This window comes from Monopterus albus, unplaced genomic scaffold (genome assembly GCF_001952655.1).
Source record: "Monopterus albus unplaced genomic scaffold, M_albus_1.0 scaffold290.1, whole genome shotgun sequence".
Lineage (NCBI taxonomy): Eukaryota > Metazoa > Chordata > Actinopteri > Synbranchiformes > Synbranchidae > Monopterus > Monopterus albus.
Window position 1 is genome coordinate 419,136 of NW_018128170.1, and position 15,173 is coordinate 434,308.

The window sequence follows — 15,173 nt, forward strand, 5'->3', positions numbered from 1 at the left end:
CTAACTGTACATATGACAAATAAACACTTTGACCTTGAGCCTCTAGTTACTCCTTTCCTTGTGTCATAATTAATAACAGTCACTAAATGTCACCAAACTATAACATATAAATCGAGACTGTAATATCCTCCTGGCAAAAACAGCATGTACTGTTGTAGTTTACAGGACAGTCTCTCACACCAACATCCAAGTTGTAATTACAACTAGGAAAGCCTCAATTTTTTGAAAGCTCCAGTTTATATGACTTGTATATATGATACAACAAGCAAAGAAAAAATCCTCACATCAGCCAGTGTCTCATTTAACGTGATTAAACCCATCTTTAACTGCTATATCCTGATATACGCTGTTGTTCATCTCTCACATGACCAATTCTGTAGCCACCCAACTGTCCTGAATTATCCTGGCACATAGTCCCTTACAAGTTGTGTTTTCCTAAAACACAGTATGAACAAGGCACTGCCATATTTTCTCCAAATCTTTTTGCTTGCATTTCCAGTCAGTGTCCTGTTTTACTTTTTTTTTTTTTTTGCAGGAACCAAAAATCTATTTAAAGTATCAGTGTCTACAGGCTCCCAATAAGCAACATTCCAAATAAAGTAGCTCTAATCTCAAAATGCCTGCTGGTTCTGTCAAAGTCCTCTTGCAAAGCCAGGGGTACTGCCTAGCTTAATTTACCTCTGAAACTCAAATCAAGCAATTTTTAAAAACCGCTGATACAGTACATGAACGTTGGGATCATGCCTGCTCCTGCACAACAGAACTGCTGCCCCGATAGGAAAACGATGAGGAGGAGGAGGCATGGGAAAAGGATGAAGGGAGGGGGGGTGGTGTGCAGGAACAGGGTAGGAAAGTACAGTATGAAACTACTGATGAAATCTGGTGCATTTTCTACTGCAGCACCCTGGGAATAATATGGAGGAGAGAGTTCCCCCTACAGAAGTTCCCCTGAGCTCCTCGCACTGCATGCTGGTCTGGCCTGACACACAGAGAGAGGAGAGGAGGGGAGTAGCCCTGGGACTGTGGAGAATGGAGAGTAAAACTGGAGGGAGATTACAGCGGCTACTGGTTCATTGTGTTTTGAGAGAAAGAACACCCCGACTGCAGGGATGCAGGGGAAGTGAATAGAAAAAAGAAAAGAAATTTGACAGACCAGTGGTACAGCTGCCTTGTGATTTACAGCTGAACAAAGCGAGAAGCCCCCGACTTCAAAGCCCTTCCCTTTTCCTGTACATACATATAGATATATATATATATATATATACAATTCAGCGTCACTCTGAATGAGGAGCTTCCTTAAATGCTAGCCAGTGCGTGGATGCATCAGCGTCACTCTGAATGGGGAGCTTCCTTAAATGCTAGCCAGTGCGTGGATGCATGAGAGGACTTGTCTGAGGTCAGCGGGTAAATGGAGGAGGACACATCAGCTGAGGCTCTTTCCAGGGTTCACAGCACTAATGCATGTCCCAGACAGACTGGGCAACATGAGGACAGTGATGGATCAGACAGGGCAAGAGAAAGTATTTTTCCCATCTCAAAGACCATAAGGGTTATGACTTGGCCCCTGTCTCTAAAAACCTAACTTCTCACTCATCCCTCGTTTTTAATCTCCCGTTAATCTTCTTAAACATTTCAAAATCACAATAATCATTACTTTCAATGCTGTTCTTCCAATTAACCGATTAATAGTTTCATTTATAAAATGTCACTGTCAGGTCCGCTCGGTCCGACCTGCCTCGCTCCCTTTTTGCGGGATCAACACCTCAGCTGTGTCGCATCGGTAATTATTTACTCCTGGGTCGGTTCGCACACCTGAGGCGTATTCCGGTGATTTGTTGGCTTCCTTATTTATACCTCTGGCAGACGCCCCGTCGTCGTTGGAGCGTTGCGACGTGTAACGTACTATATTTAAAGTAAGTTATACAAAGGTTGTGTTTGACCCGCATATTTAGACACGTGTAAGATGCTACGCTGACAGTCTTTGTGCGTTTTGGCTTGACCTTATCACGCTAATTATGCGGTTATACGTGCTTCGTCTTCCACGCTGACAGTCTGTGGATTACATTGTTTACGTTGGTTCTTTTTGTTCACCTGTCCGTTCTCATCCTCCTTCTATCCTAGTTCCTGTCGTTAGTTTGTGTGTTTACCGTCCTGGTCTCCTTAGTCATCACTGCCCTTCCCTTGTTGTGTATTATGGACCTCGTTTTGTTGTCATGTTGTTTTTATTCCATTAAACCACCTTTTTTGTACTAGCACCTGGGTCAGCCATCTTGAGTCCAACCCCAGTTCTCCCTCACCCTCCAGGTGAAGGGGGACTAAACCATAACAGTCAGGAAACAGTGAAAAGTACCTGATTGTCTCAGGAGCCAACAGCAACCTGAACCTGAGACTCTTACTCTGTGAATCAGTCACAGCAGGAAGCTTCAACTTCACGCTTGAAATACCAAAACTGGTCTGAGCTCCTGCTTTTCTTTGTCTCATTTGATTTCAATGTGAATATCTTTGGCTTTTGGTAAATTTGAAGTCACCTTGGGCTTTAAGAAACAGTGATGGACATTTTAAATAATTATTAAAACACTCAATAACTGCAACTCATTTTGCCCATTAAGTGGTTAATAGTTTGGTCAAAACTTTAAAAATCCAATTAAAAGTTCCCCAAAACTGCAGGTAACTGCTTTAAAAATCTTATTAAACTGAAAGACATTCAGTTTACCATAAAAAGGAGGATCTTCACAGAAGAGGATTTGGGCCACTGTATAAATTCTTAGAATAAAATCAGAAATCAAATGTTGTACAGTCCTAATCCTCTTCTGTAGATCTTCATGTTTGCTTACACCAGAGTAATCAAGTACTTATCTGAACAATAGCCAAAAAAAAGATGAAAACCAAATCAAAATTGTGCTTCATACGTGACTTAATGAAGAAAAAAAATTACTAAAAGAACTAAAACAGCTAAGAACGATTCTCCAATGAGCTTTAGTTTTACAGTCCTCACTGACAGGATCTAAATTCACCGGTGAATGATTCACTTTCTGCCTGTTATTGCTTTTAGCTCTTTAATCCTTGATACTGATGCTGTTTTAAAGTCTCCTCTGTTCATTAGCATTAGTAGATTTTGTATGTTTATTCTAGTTTTGTGTGAGTTTGCTTTTTGTTTGGAATGTGATGCGCTTGTCTTGAACAACCCCAATTAAATACAGATTAAAAAATATATATTTTTTTGTTGAATTTCAAATAAGTTAACGGTCTTAGCATTGACCGGAAATCAAAAAGAAAACGTGTCAACATGAAAAGAGGAAGGTGTCACAGCACCATCCGCTGTTGATCGACAGGTGATAGCTGAGGGAATCAGCACGCAGCAATGCTAACCATACATCCCCAAATCAGAAAAAGCTGGGAAGGTATGTAAAATCAAAATTAAAACTGAAAATACTGGTCTGTAAATCATCTGGGTCCTGTATTACACTGAAAGCACAGCAGCACATTGTTTGATATGATACCTCATCAATTTTATTCTTTGTTATGATGAGTCTCACCATTTACAGTTTTAATCTTGTTTTTACATACTGTAGCATCCCAACTTCTTCTAATTTGGGGTTATGTTAAATTTTTATGGGAAAGTTCTTCAGGGGTTCATTTTCTAACAAAGGCAACAAAAAGATCCTTTCAGATTGAAGAAGAATGAAGATTCTTTCCTTCAGCTCATCTGCCTTCAGGGTCGCTCAGTGGAGCATTTTGTCTATTGGTCTGACATCAAGTGCTGTAGGCTCAGTTCACACATTCAAATCACCATCCTCCATCTGAACATTTGCAAACACACGCCACCCTCACACTGTTTCAAGTAAGAAAAAACAAGACACTGGCAGAAAATAAAAACCTAAAAGCCGACAGCTTCTTTCCTCTCCTGCAGCCTTTTGCAAAGCCCCCCTCGCCGTGCCCAGTGCAACCTCCGCTCCTCTCACTGTATCGATTTGTGGCCTTAATGCTGCTGCGCTGTGCATGGAGGAAGGTGCTGTGGAGCGGGACTGACCTTTATCAAAGCATGCAGATGCTAGATGCGGGTGCAGGAGCAGGAGGGGCACCTCCACTGGCACCCCAGACTGTCACCCTGGCAGGCAGCAATGAAATAAGAGCAGCGACCTGTATCGAACGCACCACTCTTATTCTGTATCAAGTGCAGACCTACATACCGACAAAATTAACTGCTGTGTAAAGCAAAAACGACAGGACTTTAGAGGGAATCAAATATGTAAATATGATCCCAGTCAGATAAAAAGTTAATTAGTTGTAACTTATGTAATTCAAGAAAAAAAAAAAGCTAAAGTTCCAGCTGCTCAAAACAAAAGATGGGTTAACTGAGCAAGTAAAGTGGACAGAAAAAAGTTCCTGTATGAAGCAAAAAATAACCCAGTTTTAGATTTTGGACTATTGCAAGGATAAAATCATTTAGAAGATGTCACCCTTGAGCTTTAAAAATTCTTCGAAGCATTTTATAAAAATTGTTTTCTAACATTTTATTGACCAGCGACAGGACCAAGAAAACATTCAGTTCAAATCCTCAGCCTGATTCTACAACCCAGTGCCACTACTGGCCAGCCTTACCATCCCAAATCTGTTAAAACTAGGCTGAATTTGATGAAAAACTTAGTGTTTTTAGACACCTAAAAACATAATTGCTGCTAAAAATTATTGTAATTAACTATCCACAATGACATAAAATTCTGTTTTGGGTCCAAACTTGGGTTCGTTCTCTTCCTCTCCACATGCTCCATTGTTGTTTTCCCCATTGTTCCAATAGATCCAACTCAAAAATCATTAGTCAGTTGTCATTTTACCACTTTCCTTGTAATGGGAAGGAGAAAAAATGGCTACAGTTGATTAGATAAATCAAGGTATTTTTAAATTTATAAAAATAAAACTTCTAAAAGTGCATTGCTTTGTTGCCTGGTGATGTAGCTAGCTAGTTAGCATGAAGTTAATGTAAACATTATACAGTGACACATTTTACTCTGATTAGAGTAATAGAAAAAGTTGGGAACTACTAAAAATGAGTTAGAGATATAACTCGATATATAAACATATACATAATGCAGAATTCAAATTAAATGACAAAGGATCTATTCTGTGAAGGCATCTAAGCACTTAGAACTTCACAAACATACATATTTAAAGATTTCACTATCAATTACAATGTAAGAGCAGTCACCTTTTCAGAATAAAACCAAATAATAAAAGAGTAAAGTATAGATTTGTTACAACACAGCAGCTAAACACACTGACTGATGCACTTACTTCTATCCTAATTTAAGCTGGAGAGACTGTCAGAAGTTTGGGGAGCCTGAATATATGACCCTCAGTCAGATTTACACACAAACACTCTGGGGGAGGCTCAGCGCTGGCGACACGCCCTGCACTGAATTGTGTTATAAATAAGCTTTAACTTAATTGCATTCCCCCAACTGGGAGGAACAAACGCAGGGCCAGCATATTTATTGCCACTCAACATATGCGTGAGTTATTGTGTGTTTCTGTACAGTATTTGTAAGCAGGAGCCAAAGCACCAAAGCTGCAATAAGTTTGCACAGATAAGAAATGTTTTCCTGAATCTTCCAGTACGGTTCGTTTCTGGATGTGTTGGAACAATGTGGGGGTTTTTATGTGTGTGTTAACAACAAACTGATATCAAATGACAGCAGAGCGAAGGGTGTTAGTGACACAGAGAACAATTTCAAGCCATTTTACAACCAGTAATTGCTACTGAGGATGCAATTGCTCCACCACAGAGGATTTGTTTTTAGCTCTGCAACCAGTGTGGCTCTATGGATGGTAATGTTGATCCTGACAAAATATGTCAACGTCTATTAGAAGACTTTTCATCTAGTGCCTCCAGCAGGTTAACATTTTCACTTAATGAGTGAAATGTCTCAATGTCTACTAAAATGGAATGGCACTAAAATTTTGTCCAGACATCCGTTGTCCCAGAGGATGACCTGTGACACGTTGTGATCCCCTGACTTTTCTATACAACACCATCATCAGGTGTCCAATTCTTTGGTTTTTGAACCTGTGAAACAAATAATTCTCCTCATTCTGATGGGTTCAGTGTGTTTAATGCTGATTTATAAATGCTAGCATGTTAACATGCTACAATAAAATGAACATGGTAAAAACACATGCTTAACATCAGCATGTTAGTGTTGTCATTATGAACATGTTAGCATGCTAATGTTAGCATTTGGCTAAAGGCACCACTGGTACGTAAGCGCGATTCACTGACTGTATGAAATACGAACGCCATGACAGCACTGAAAAGTGGCGCCACCACAAGTCGACCACCCCCTGGTGGCTGGTTGCAGTATAGGTCATAAATCCCGCCCCTTCCATGTTAGCAGATGGTATATGAGCCAAACTAAAACCTTAAAGTAAAAATCAGATACATTTTCCCCAGAGGTGGTTTCTGTAGTCTTTGGTGGATAAGTGCCATTTTTCTAGTAAGGCTGTTTTTAATGAGCTTTTTGATGATGTAAAATCGGGGGTATTTCAGATAACTGGCAGCCTGATACATCACTCAGCTACTCGAGTCGCTACTGCGCAGAATCTGGTTGCGAACTGCCAAGATGCCAGCTGCTGTATTTGAGATATTTTGGCTTTGCATAGTGGAGGGAAACAGTGATGTGTCGTCCATATTTATACAGTCATACACTTATGACTCATTTCACCAAAAACAAACATTTGAGTGTGCTGTAAAAGCATAGAAAGGCGCTATACAAGTATAAGACCATTTACCATTTAGATAATTATACTTAAACTCTTCACTATAATGTATATAAATACTTTTTTAAAAGCAGTTATTAGTAATTAGCAGTCAATTATAATTAGCAGTTACTAATTATCATCTAACAACCAAACATTCAGCTTGTTTTTAACCCTGATGTTTAGACATCTTTTGTGGTCTGTAAGTCACCAACTCAGTGGCTATGTTCTGGGACAAGTTCATCATACCTCTCTTACAGAGTAGCTGTTTTTTAAAATGACTTGTTATGATCTTTTGTCTCCCAAACTCTCAAACCAGATCAGAACATGAAATCCAAAAAAAAAAAAGAGCCACATGTGAATCTGTGTGATTTTGTTTATAAGCCCTGCTTCACTCTCTGAAGAAGCAAATGCAAGAACACTACAAAACTAACTTTACCATATTATTAAAGAAAACAATGCGGACACACAGAGAGGATCGGTGTGGATGTGTTCTGTCAGTAATGATACCCAGAGAGGGGAACGCTGCACATTTTTGAAAAAGGAAAAGGGCTGAGCTGGAGGAGGACGGACAGACAGCAAGGAAAAGGGCAAATCCATGCATCTTATCAGGAGCATACACAACTTCCTGTGTGACGCTATTTATATGAAATAAGGCAGGTTTATAAGCACAGGAGAGTCGTGATCATGCCGGTGTGACCACAGCAGCAATTACTTCAGCAGATTCTGGTCCGTCCGCTGCACACCACTCATTTGTTTATGAATCTATCAGCGCCTAGTTAAACACACACCCCTCCTGGGATGGAGCTTCTCCACCTCGCAGCTGTGTCAAAGCAAACGGAACCCTGCAACCTTTATCCATTCATTATTATTTATTTATATCAGTCAGTTATTTTCTATATGAATTGTTTTGTTTAGTGAAGAATTGTCCATCAGAGGCAGTGAGCTCAAATTTCTTATTTGGTCAAATTAGTTTACAACTAAGGAAACAGCTAGTAATTATAACTGAGAAGCTGCAAAGATGTCATTTTGGCATTTTTTCTTCAAAAATGACTCAGAACAATTAATTTTCAGGTGCTGAAATAGCGTCAACCAACTAATGGACTGATTGACCAGTAACGTTGAACACAAGTTTTTTTCAGTTAAATATTTCCACACCTCTAAACATTTTTCACAATAAACTATAACAAATCATTCATACTGTGCTGAAATGATGAACAAATAGGTTGATCCAATCAAATGTAAAAAAATTGGCAGCTTTTCTGTTTTATAATGCTGTAGAAAAAACATCCTTGGGTTCTAGACTGTTGGTCTAACCAAGAAAGCATTCTGAAGATCAGCCTGGACTCTGAATTTAATGGGAACATTGTTCAGCTGAAACAACTAGTTGGAATCATATCTGACATTTATGCCAGCACTTGCCAGTATCTCAATACAAGAATAAAATAAAAGCATTAAGCAACAGAAATCTATGAAAAGTCATGTTAGTTACAATCCTGCTCTCATGTTTTACACTAATGCCATAACCGCTGATGCTGAGTTACTTCATTTTACCTGCCACAAGCCAAATAGGTTGGAAAACAATACTTCAGATCGCCCTGAGGTGTGTTAGCTAACCCAGCCGATTAGGTAGCAATCTTCTTATCTCCCTCCACAGGAGTCCCTATATAACTTTCATCACCATTTAAGGAACTTGTGGTGCCTGTGTGGCTCATATACGTGAGCTCAGAGGAGAAACACTGCCACAAAAACAAAACTTGTGTTTGGCTAAGAACTGGAGTGATGTAGTCCAGAGCTCCAGATGAGGACTGTAATAAATTTCCACTTTGGATAATAACACTGAAGCCAAAGTGCGTCAAAAGAGACTGACCAAAACAGGGGGAGACTGACAGGGATAGCATTAGAGCTGAAGCATTATGTGATCGAATTGTCCTGCAGCGCATAAAAAACAAACAAACAAACAAACACTTGCCCTTTAGACAGGGACCAACTCTGCTCTGAGTTTGCTTCCAAACCACTAGTATTTATCAACACTGTCTCATATTTGTTCCGTCTCCTACAGTAAATATAAGATAAAGAAACCAACATAATTGCATCACTTCTTTAATCCAAGTCCCTACTGTTATACTGGAATGTTCTGAAGTGTTAGTTATTTGACCATACAGTCTGACTATTCTCTCAGAACTTGTATTTATTCATTCACAGTGTGTCAAGTCTCTCAAGACTCTCACATCAAACCGAACATCTAACTTGCAGCACAATATGTAATGCAATAAACAGATCGATAGACCAGCATTCCCTCACAATGCCAACATCATCACTTCAGTCTCATAATAACAGGCATCTCCACATCTCTCCCCGAGCAGCCTTCAGGCCCAGCCCCAAAAGCATGTCCCACATAAATCAAGCAAAATCCCGAGAGCATGCTGATCACCCCCCAACACTCATTCCCCCACCACTTGTCTCCTGGGCTGGCTCAGCCCTCAGGAACCCACACTCTGGAGCCCAGATCCTGCCAGTCAGACACAGCACGCTAAAAAGGTCCTGATTGGTGGGGAAAAGGGATGCCACAGTTGCATGTCACTTTGATTCAGTGCCTCCTGATTAATGTGTAAGATGCAAGAGGATGCAAGCTGTGAAATAAACAAATCAATATTTCTCAAGAGCTACAGTTCTGTTCACATGCCAGTATGCAGAGCGCTGCCTTGTATGTGTCGAACAAAAGGCTGCAATATCATGCTATACATAGCTCAATACTATTTGCACTACAGTCCGAGGATGTTGCTATTATTGCAACTTTGCCAAATGTGCCCACTCAGTTGTAAGCCTACTTGTTTTTGTGATCTAGTATCATACAATACAGATGGCAAAGCTGACAAGGCTACATAACATACACAGTTTACATAAGCCATCACTATTACTCACAGAGGGCTGCTACCATAATGCAAGCTTTTGTGGCATCACTACTTCCTGGTAGAATCAAACCTCCAATTGTTCCTCATCACAACACAGTCTACCCACCAACCTAAACCACTGGTTTGTACTGATTACTATATTGAACACGAGGCTGGGTTTTCAGCTTTATTGTAATTCTCTCTCTCTCTCTCTCTCTCTCTCTCTCTCTTCTAAAACGCTGTTCCTGTTCCTCTCTACTGCTTTGTTTCAGCCATAGCAGATACGACACTGAAGAAAAACCCAAGGTTCGACAAAACAAAAGCTGCAGGGATTAGAGAGGCAAGGGGGGGTTACTTAAGAACTTCCTGTTTCCAGAGTTGTGTGACAAATCCCAAAGTTGAATCCCTGTTGCATACAGCACACACAGGATTGCCACCAAAGTGCTCTGATGAGAGCAAAATCTCTTGACAGGAAAACAAGGGGATATAGAGTGCACGCTCAGATGAGAGGGCACGCTGTCTACCCGTGTAAAGAAAAGTGTTTAAAATTCAGCCTGATGAGTACAAACCAAAGGACATTCTAAATTAACTGATGTCAAGAGGAAAACAAAACAACATCTTTGTATCTGGTAGACTGCACATATTGTGTAGCTATTGTTTCTTGATGGTTTACTGCCATCAAACTTGCAACTTAAAAACTAAACATGTAAATCAATGGGATGCAAAAAACAGACAAAGAAATGTGCTCATTTATGACTCCTGAAAGCATTTCCAAACCTTGGGTGATCAGGTAATAGCCAATCATAAAACACCAAAAACCACATTAATGAAAAGCAGCTGCCCAACAATGATATAAAAAAAGGTGTTGCCGTCTTACCAGGTCTCGTCGTTTTTGAACTCAAGCTCTCCATATGTGTCTTCAAAGTCCTCTCCTCCTCCTTTGGCGAGTCCCTCCACGGTGCGATATGGCACAATGACTGTCCCCCTTGCTCCAGAAGTCCTCAGCACTTTCATTTCCATAATACCGATGCTCTCACTGATGTGCACCGAGTTGCTTTCAAAGGTGAAGATGCCTGAATGATCGTCATCCAGAATGGTCACAGTGGCCACGGTGGGGAATCCCAACATGGCCTTTGGGTACGGGAGACTGTTGGGGGAGAGCACCTCGTCCTCAGTCTCCAGCACTCTCAGATTACTGAGGCGCACAAAAAAGTGCTCATCCTCTTCAAAGATGTCATCGTCTATAATACCAATGCTTATTTCTTTGATCATCTCTCCTGGTTTGAACACTACTGTACCCTCTGTGAACTCGTAGTCGGCCCCAGCATTGGCCGAGCCATCCTCTGTCTTGTAATCCACATAGATGGTCTTGTTAATGTCGCCGCCCTTTCTGGTGATGGTCAGAATGACAGCACCACAGTTCTCGAGGCACTGATAGACAGCAGGTTCAAAAGCAATCCGAGACACGTACTCTTCCGGCTCCTCTATGTGCACCTCCTGCACACTGGTGTTCTTCTTCACCTGCTCTGCCACGTGTTTCTTCAAGATATTCCCAGCGCCTGTCATCATGCGTGTAGCTTGGATGCGATAGAAGGCACGGCTCTTTGGCTGATGTGAGAGAGCGTAGTAGTTGGCCATCTCAACTAGCTGATCCAACTCTTTCTCTGGGTGCTTTTGCTTTAGATCTTTCAAGATGCGGATCATGTCGCGCCGGGACTCGTCTACCTCTTTGCTCTCAATCAAACCGATAAGATTGCTGGCTGCACCTCCGTCCATGAAGTGAGAGTTGACCATTTTGCCGTCCATCTCAATCCCCTTGGAGCGTTCAGTCTCAGTCTCGATGATGATACCCCTGTGTTTGTCGGTGCGGTACTTCTTGTGCATGAACTTGTAGAAAAGCAGTCGTCTGTCTGCCACCCAGGCAAGGAGCACACATATAGGGAAGAAGGCCAGTGTGAGTAAACCCTCCCAGACCTGCACCACATTGGGAGAAAAGACAGCCAGGATCATGTAGAGCCAGATGTAGGCAAAGATGCTCCAGCCTGCAGTGACAAAGAACACTCTGAGGTGTTTGACCTTGCGTACCTCCCCTTCAGGAATGACAGACACACAGAGGCCAATGATGACAAACATATTAAAGGCTGCGCTGCCAACGATTGTGGACGGCCCAAGCTCACCAGATTTGAACTCATGTCCACAAACCTCAATTACAGAAAGCATAATTTCAGGGGTGGATGAGCCCAAGGCCATGAGGGTGAGGTTTGAAACCGTCTCATTCCACACCCGGATCGTGGTAGTGGTCGTTTCCCCATTGGGCCTTTTGATGACAATTTCCTTCTCCTGGGAGGTGATGACCTCAATGGCCGCCATGAAACGATCTGCAATGATAGACACTCCGAGAAACATGTAGATCAGGGCCACAAAATACACAATGACCCTAGCAATCTTGTCTCCCATGGAGGGATCCTCCGGATACCAGATGGGTAGGATGATCCCCGCATAACACTTCGAGTTCCCCTCACAGGTTGCATTGCTGTGGCTGAGCAGAGGGCTCGGAGTGGTCCGGGCCTCTGAACAAAGGAAGGCCACAGCCACAGAGACTAGCCCCAACCAGAGGGAGGCTGACGACCCTGTCTTTACAGGCCTGGAACCCTCCATGCACCCTCCTTCGTCTCAAGGGTCCTTAGCACACTGATGGTCCCTCTGAGATCCAGCACTGGGCTGTGCTTTCTCTCCACCCACCACCTAAAAACACCAGACAGAAACAAAAGATTATATGGATGTTCTATTTCTGTTACAAGAAAACAAAGAGGTTAGCTTCATGTGATAAAACCAACTTAGACAGGGACCCATGTTTCTTTACATCTTCTCGTTAGATAAATGCATCCTAAATATTTATGGTTCTTAATAAATGCATTGCATATTAAAACTGAATACAACTAATTCAATTTTAGTCACATAACTCAATAATTCATGGAACCACATACAGTAATGCAATGTTTATCCAACCTTAGGCTATTTCCACATTATTTTAAATCCCAGGTTTGTGAAGTAGTAATAGACCGTGTTTTCATTTCACAGAGAAACAGAAAAGTGTCTGAAGCAAAAGAGATATTTCTCAATTTTATATGAGTGCAAGAATTTAAATTATCCCACTATCCATCTGTACGACTTCAGTGAGTTTCTGCCTATTACTTTACAAACAGCACAGTCATGGGACCTTTATGTTATCTAAGAGAGGCGTGCGGGCTGGAGACTACTTCCCCATGCTCAGAAATTCATGAGATTTTCAGGACTGTAAACCACTATGTGAACAATGTAGATAACATTAGTTTAATAAAATCATTGCCTGTGGGCTCATTTCCAGTCACAGTTTATTTGCAGTTTAGATGCGGATACATGCACCCAATAATGTGGATGAGCATGATTGTCTGAATTCTCAGGGGTTATACACGGCTCTGAAACAAACAGCTCGCTCAGCAGGCATGCAGTGTTGCCAAACTAAGCAATGTCTGAAATGTTGCATTGGCAAAAAAAAAAAAAAAAAAAACAGCAGAGGGGAGGCAGGAGACCGTCAAAAGGCAAACTGAAACAAAGGATAAGGATGCAATGTCCAAATTCATTTTATACTCAACCCTAAATGCACACTTACCACTTCCACAAGAGAGAGCAGGGTTACAATGCAGGCATTGTCTGAATTCATAAAAGCATCTTGTGCAGCTCTTCAGCTCTTATGAGATAGGACTTGACAATTCTTTTGATGCTAACAGCTGAGCCCAGAAGCAATGGGACCATAAAGAACATTTAACCACCCCAAACTTATAAGATGTACCACGGGGGATTTATCATAAAGGCTTGGTACCTGTGATCCTTTAGAGGTTCAGGGGGTAGGGTGGGGCCACTCAGCAGGCTTCCTTGCACCTTTGGGTCTGTGAGGCCCACAGGCAGTTTAGTCAAAATTAAAATGATGCCTTCCGAGAGATAGACAGTGCAAATTAATCACTCTGTCCTGAATTCACTGGAGGATTTTATTTTATTTTTTTATTATTACTATCACACTTGCTTCCCCTTTGCTTTCGTTGAGCTAAATGTAGTTTAGGCTTTTTGTACCTAAGAGTGAATTCTTGTGTTCTGACTCCTGGTTAAAGGGTTGATTACCTCTGGGGCCGCCTGCACTCAAATGTGTACAGTACACACTCACGGCACTTTAATGCACTTTGGATAAAAGCATCCATTAAATGGCAAATGTTATGCTGTGTAATGCAGATTTCTCATTTGATGCAACTCTTATGCAGTACAACAGATCTGAAGAATTTTAAGTAACTAACCTGAGCTCTCTGGTGAGATTTCTGGATACGATAAATGTCACCCAGACGGACCACTGGCCTGTTTGGATAGCTGATACTGTACATTTTTCAACTGAGGTGTGGATGGTCAAATGGGAGCAGGCATATTTGAAGCACTCACCTCTATTTAAAAACCAAATACTGTATCTGGAATCTTGGTATCAACACATCTCTGTCTGCAAAAAAAGGGCAAACATTCTATCTACATCTTGTGCTGTGTGCAAACTCAGGCTTTATTAAAACCAATTAATCTATTCTGGAATCAATTATTCCTAATATTTCTAATTTAATGGATCATAGATATAAATAACTGCAAAACTGCTGGTGTTATGTCTTCTAGAGAGATCCTAACCTCTGCAGCATTCAGAGAGATAGGTCTTTCCTGAAATGCTTTTTAGAGGCAATAAAACAAAAAATGGAGGCCATCTGAGCTTGAAATGAAATCCCTCAGATATTAAAAAGGATGTTGTTTGCAGAGCAGCACACTAAAGTGCAGGATAGAAAAGGGGGTGACAGCAAACAGCAGCAAAAGCTGGAGACAAGGAACTTAAATTTAACTGAATTAGCAGAGCTATTTACATGGACAGGAGCCAGCTACGCAATCCCTGTGAGAACCGACAGCACTGAGCGCAAACACAAACAACAGGAAAATACCTGAGTGACAAAGGTTTAACTTAAAGAGAGGGAGTTTAATCTGAAAACTAAGACTTTTGCACAGGTGTGAACTTTTGTCTCAGTCTGAAAGTTTAAGACAGAAACTCATCTATAAGAATAAACTTCAGGAATGAAGACCACCCCTGTCTTACTCAAATTCCAGCCATAAATAACTTTAATTTAAAACTACAAAACAAATCCACCCCTGACAGCAAGGACAAAATGATACTGAAGCCACTTGGAGACTAAAAGAAGCGTTCCTCCCTGCTTCAGAACCAGAGCAGCTGACCTGATAGCTTCTCTTGGTTTTTTATTGCATGGTGGCTGGCCAGGAACTGCAATGAGGCAGAACCAGACGAAGCATCCAGGATTTAAAGGTTAAACGAGAGTCTCTCAGTATGCGACAACCTGGGGACAGAAATGATTAAATGACTGGTCTTTTAATTGGTGGGTGATGTACTAGAGGAAGGGAAGCCTGAATCTACAGCGCAGATCAAAACCAACTTGTACGTTTCAGATTTATTAT

General features: G+C 41.3%; 1 protein-coding gene across 3 annotated transcripts in view; it reads right to left on the reverse strand.

Annotated features, from left to right (window-relative positions):
- slc8a3 (solute carrier family 8 member 3) overlaps window positions 1–15,173 on the reverse strand; it is a 98,223-nt gene that overhangs the window by 77,517 nt on the left and 5,533 nt on the right. For 2 of the 3 annotated variants that reach the window (XM_020622918.1, XM_020622917.1), the window contains exon 2: window positions 10,525–12,392. In XM_020622918.1, the coding sequence (XP_020478574.1) occupies window positions 10,525–12,305 (1,781 nt within the window). In that variant the 5' untranslated portion in view covers window positions 12,306–12,392. Of the gene's footprint in view, window positions 1–10,524; window positions 12,393–15,173 lie in introns of those variants that run through there. The other variant, XM_020622919.1, reaches the window with a different exon arrangement.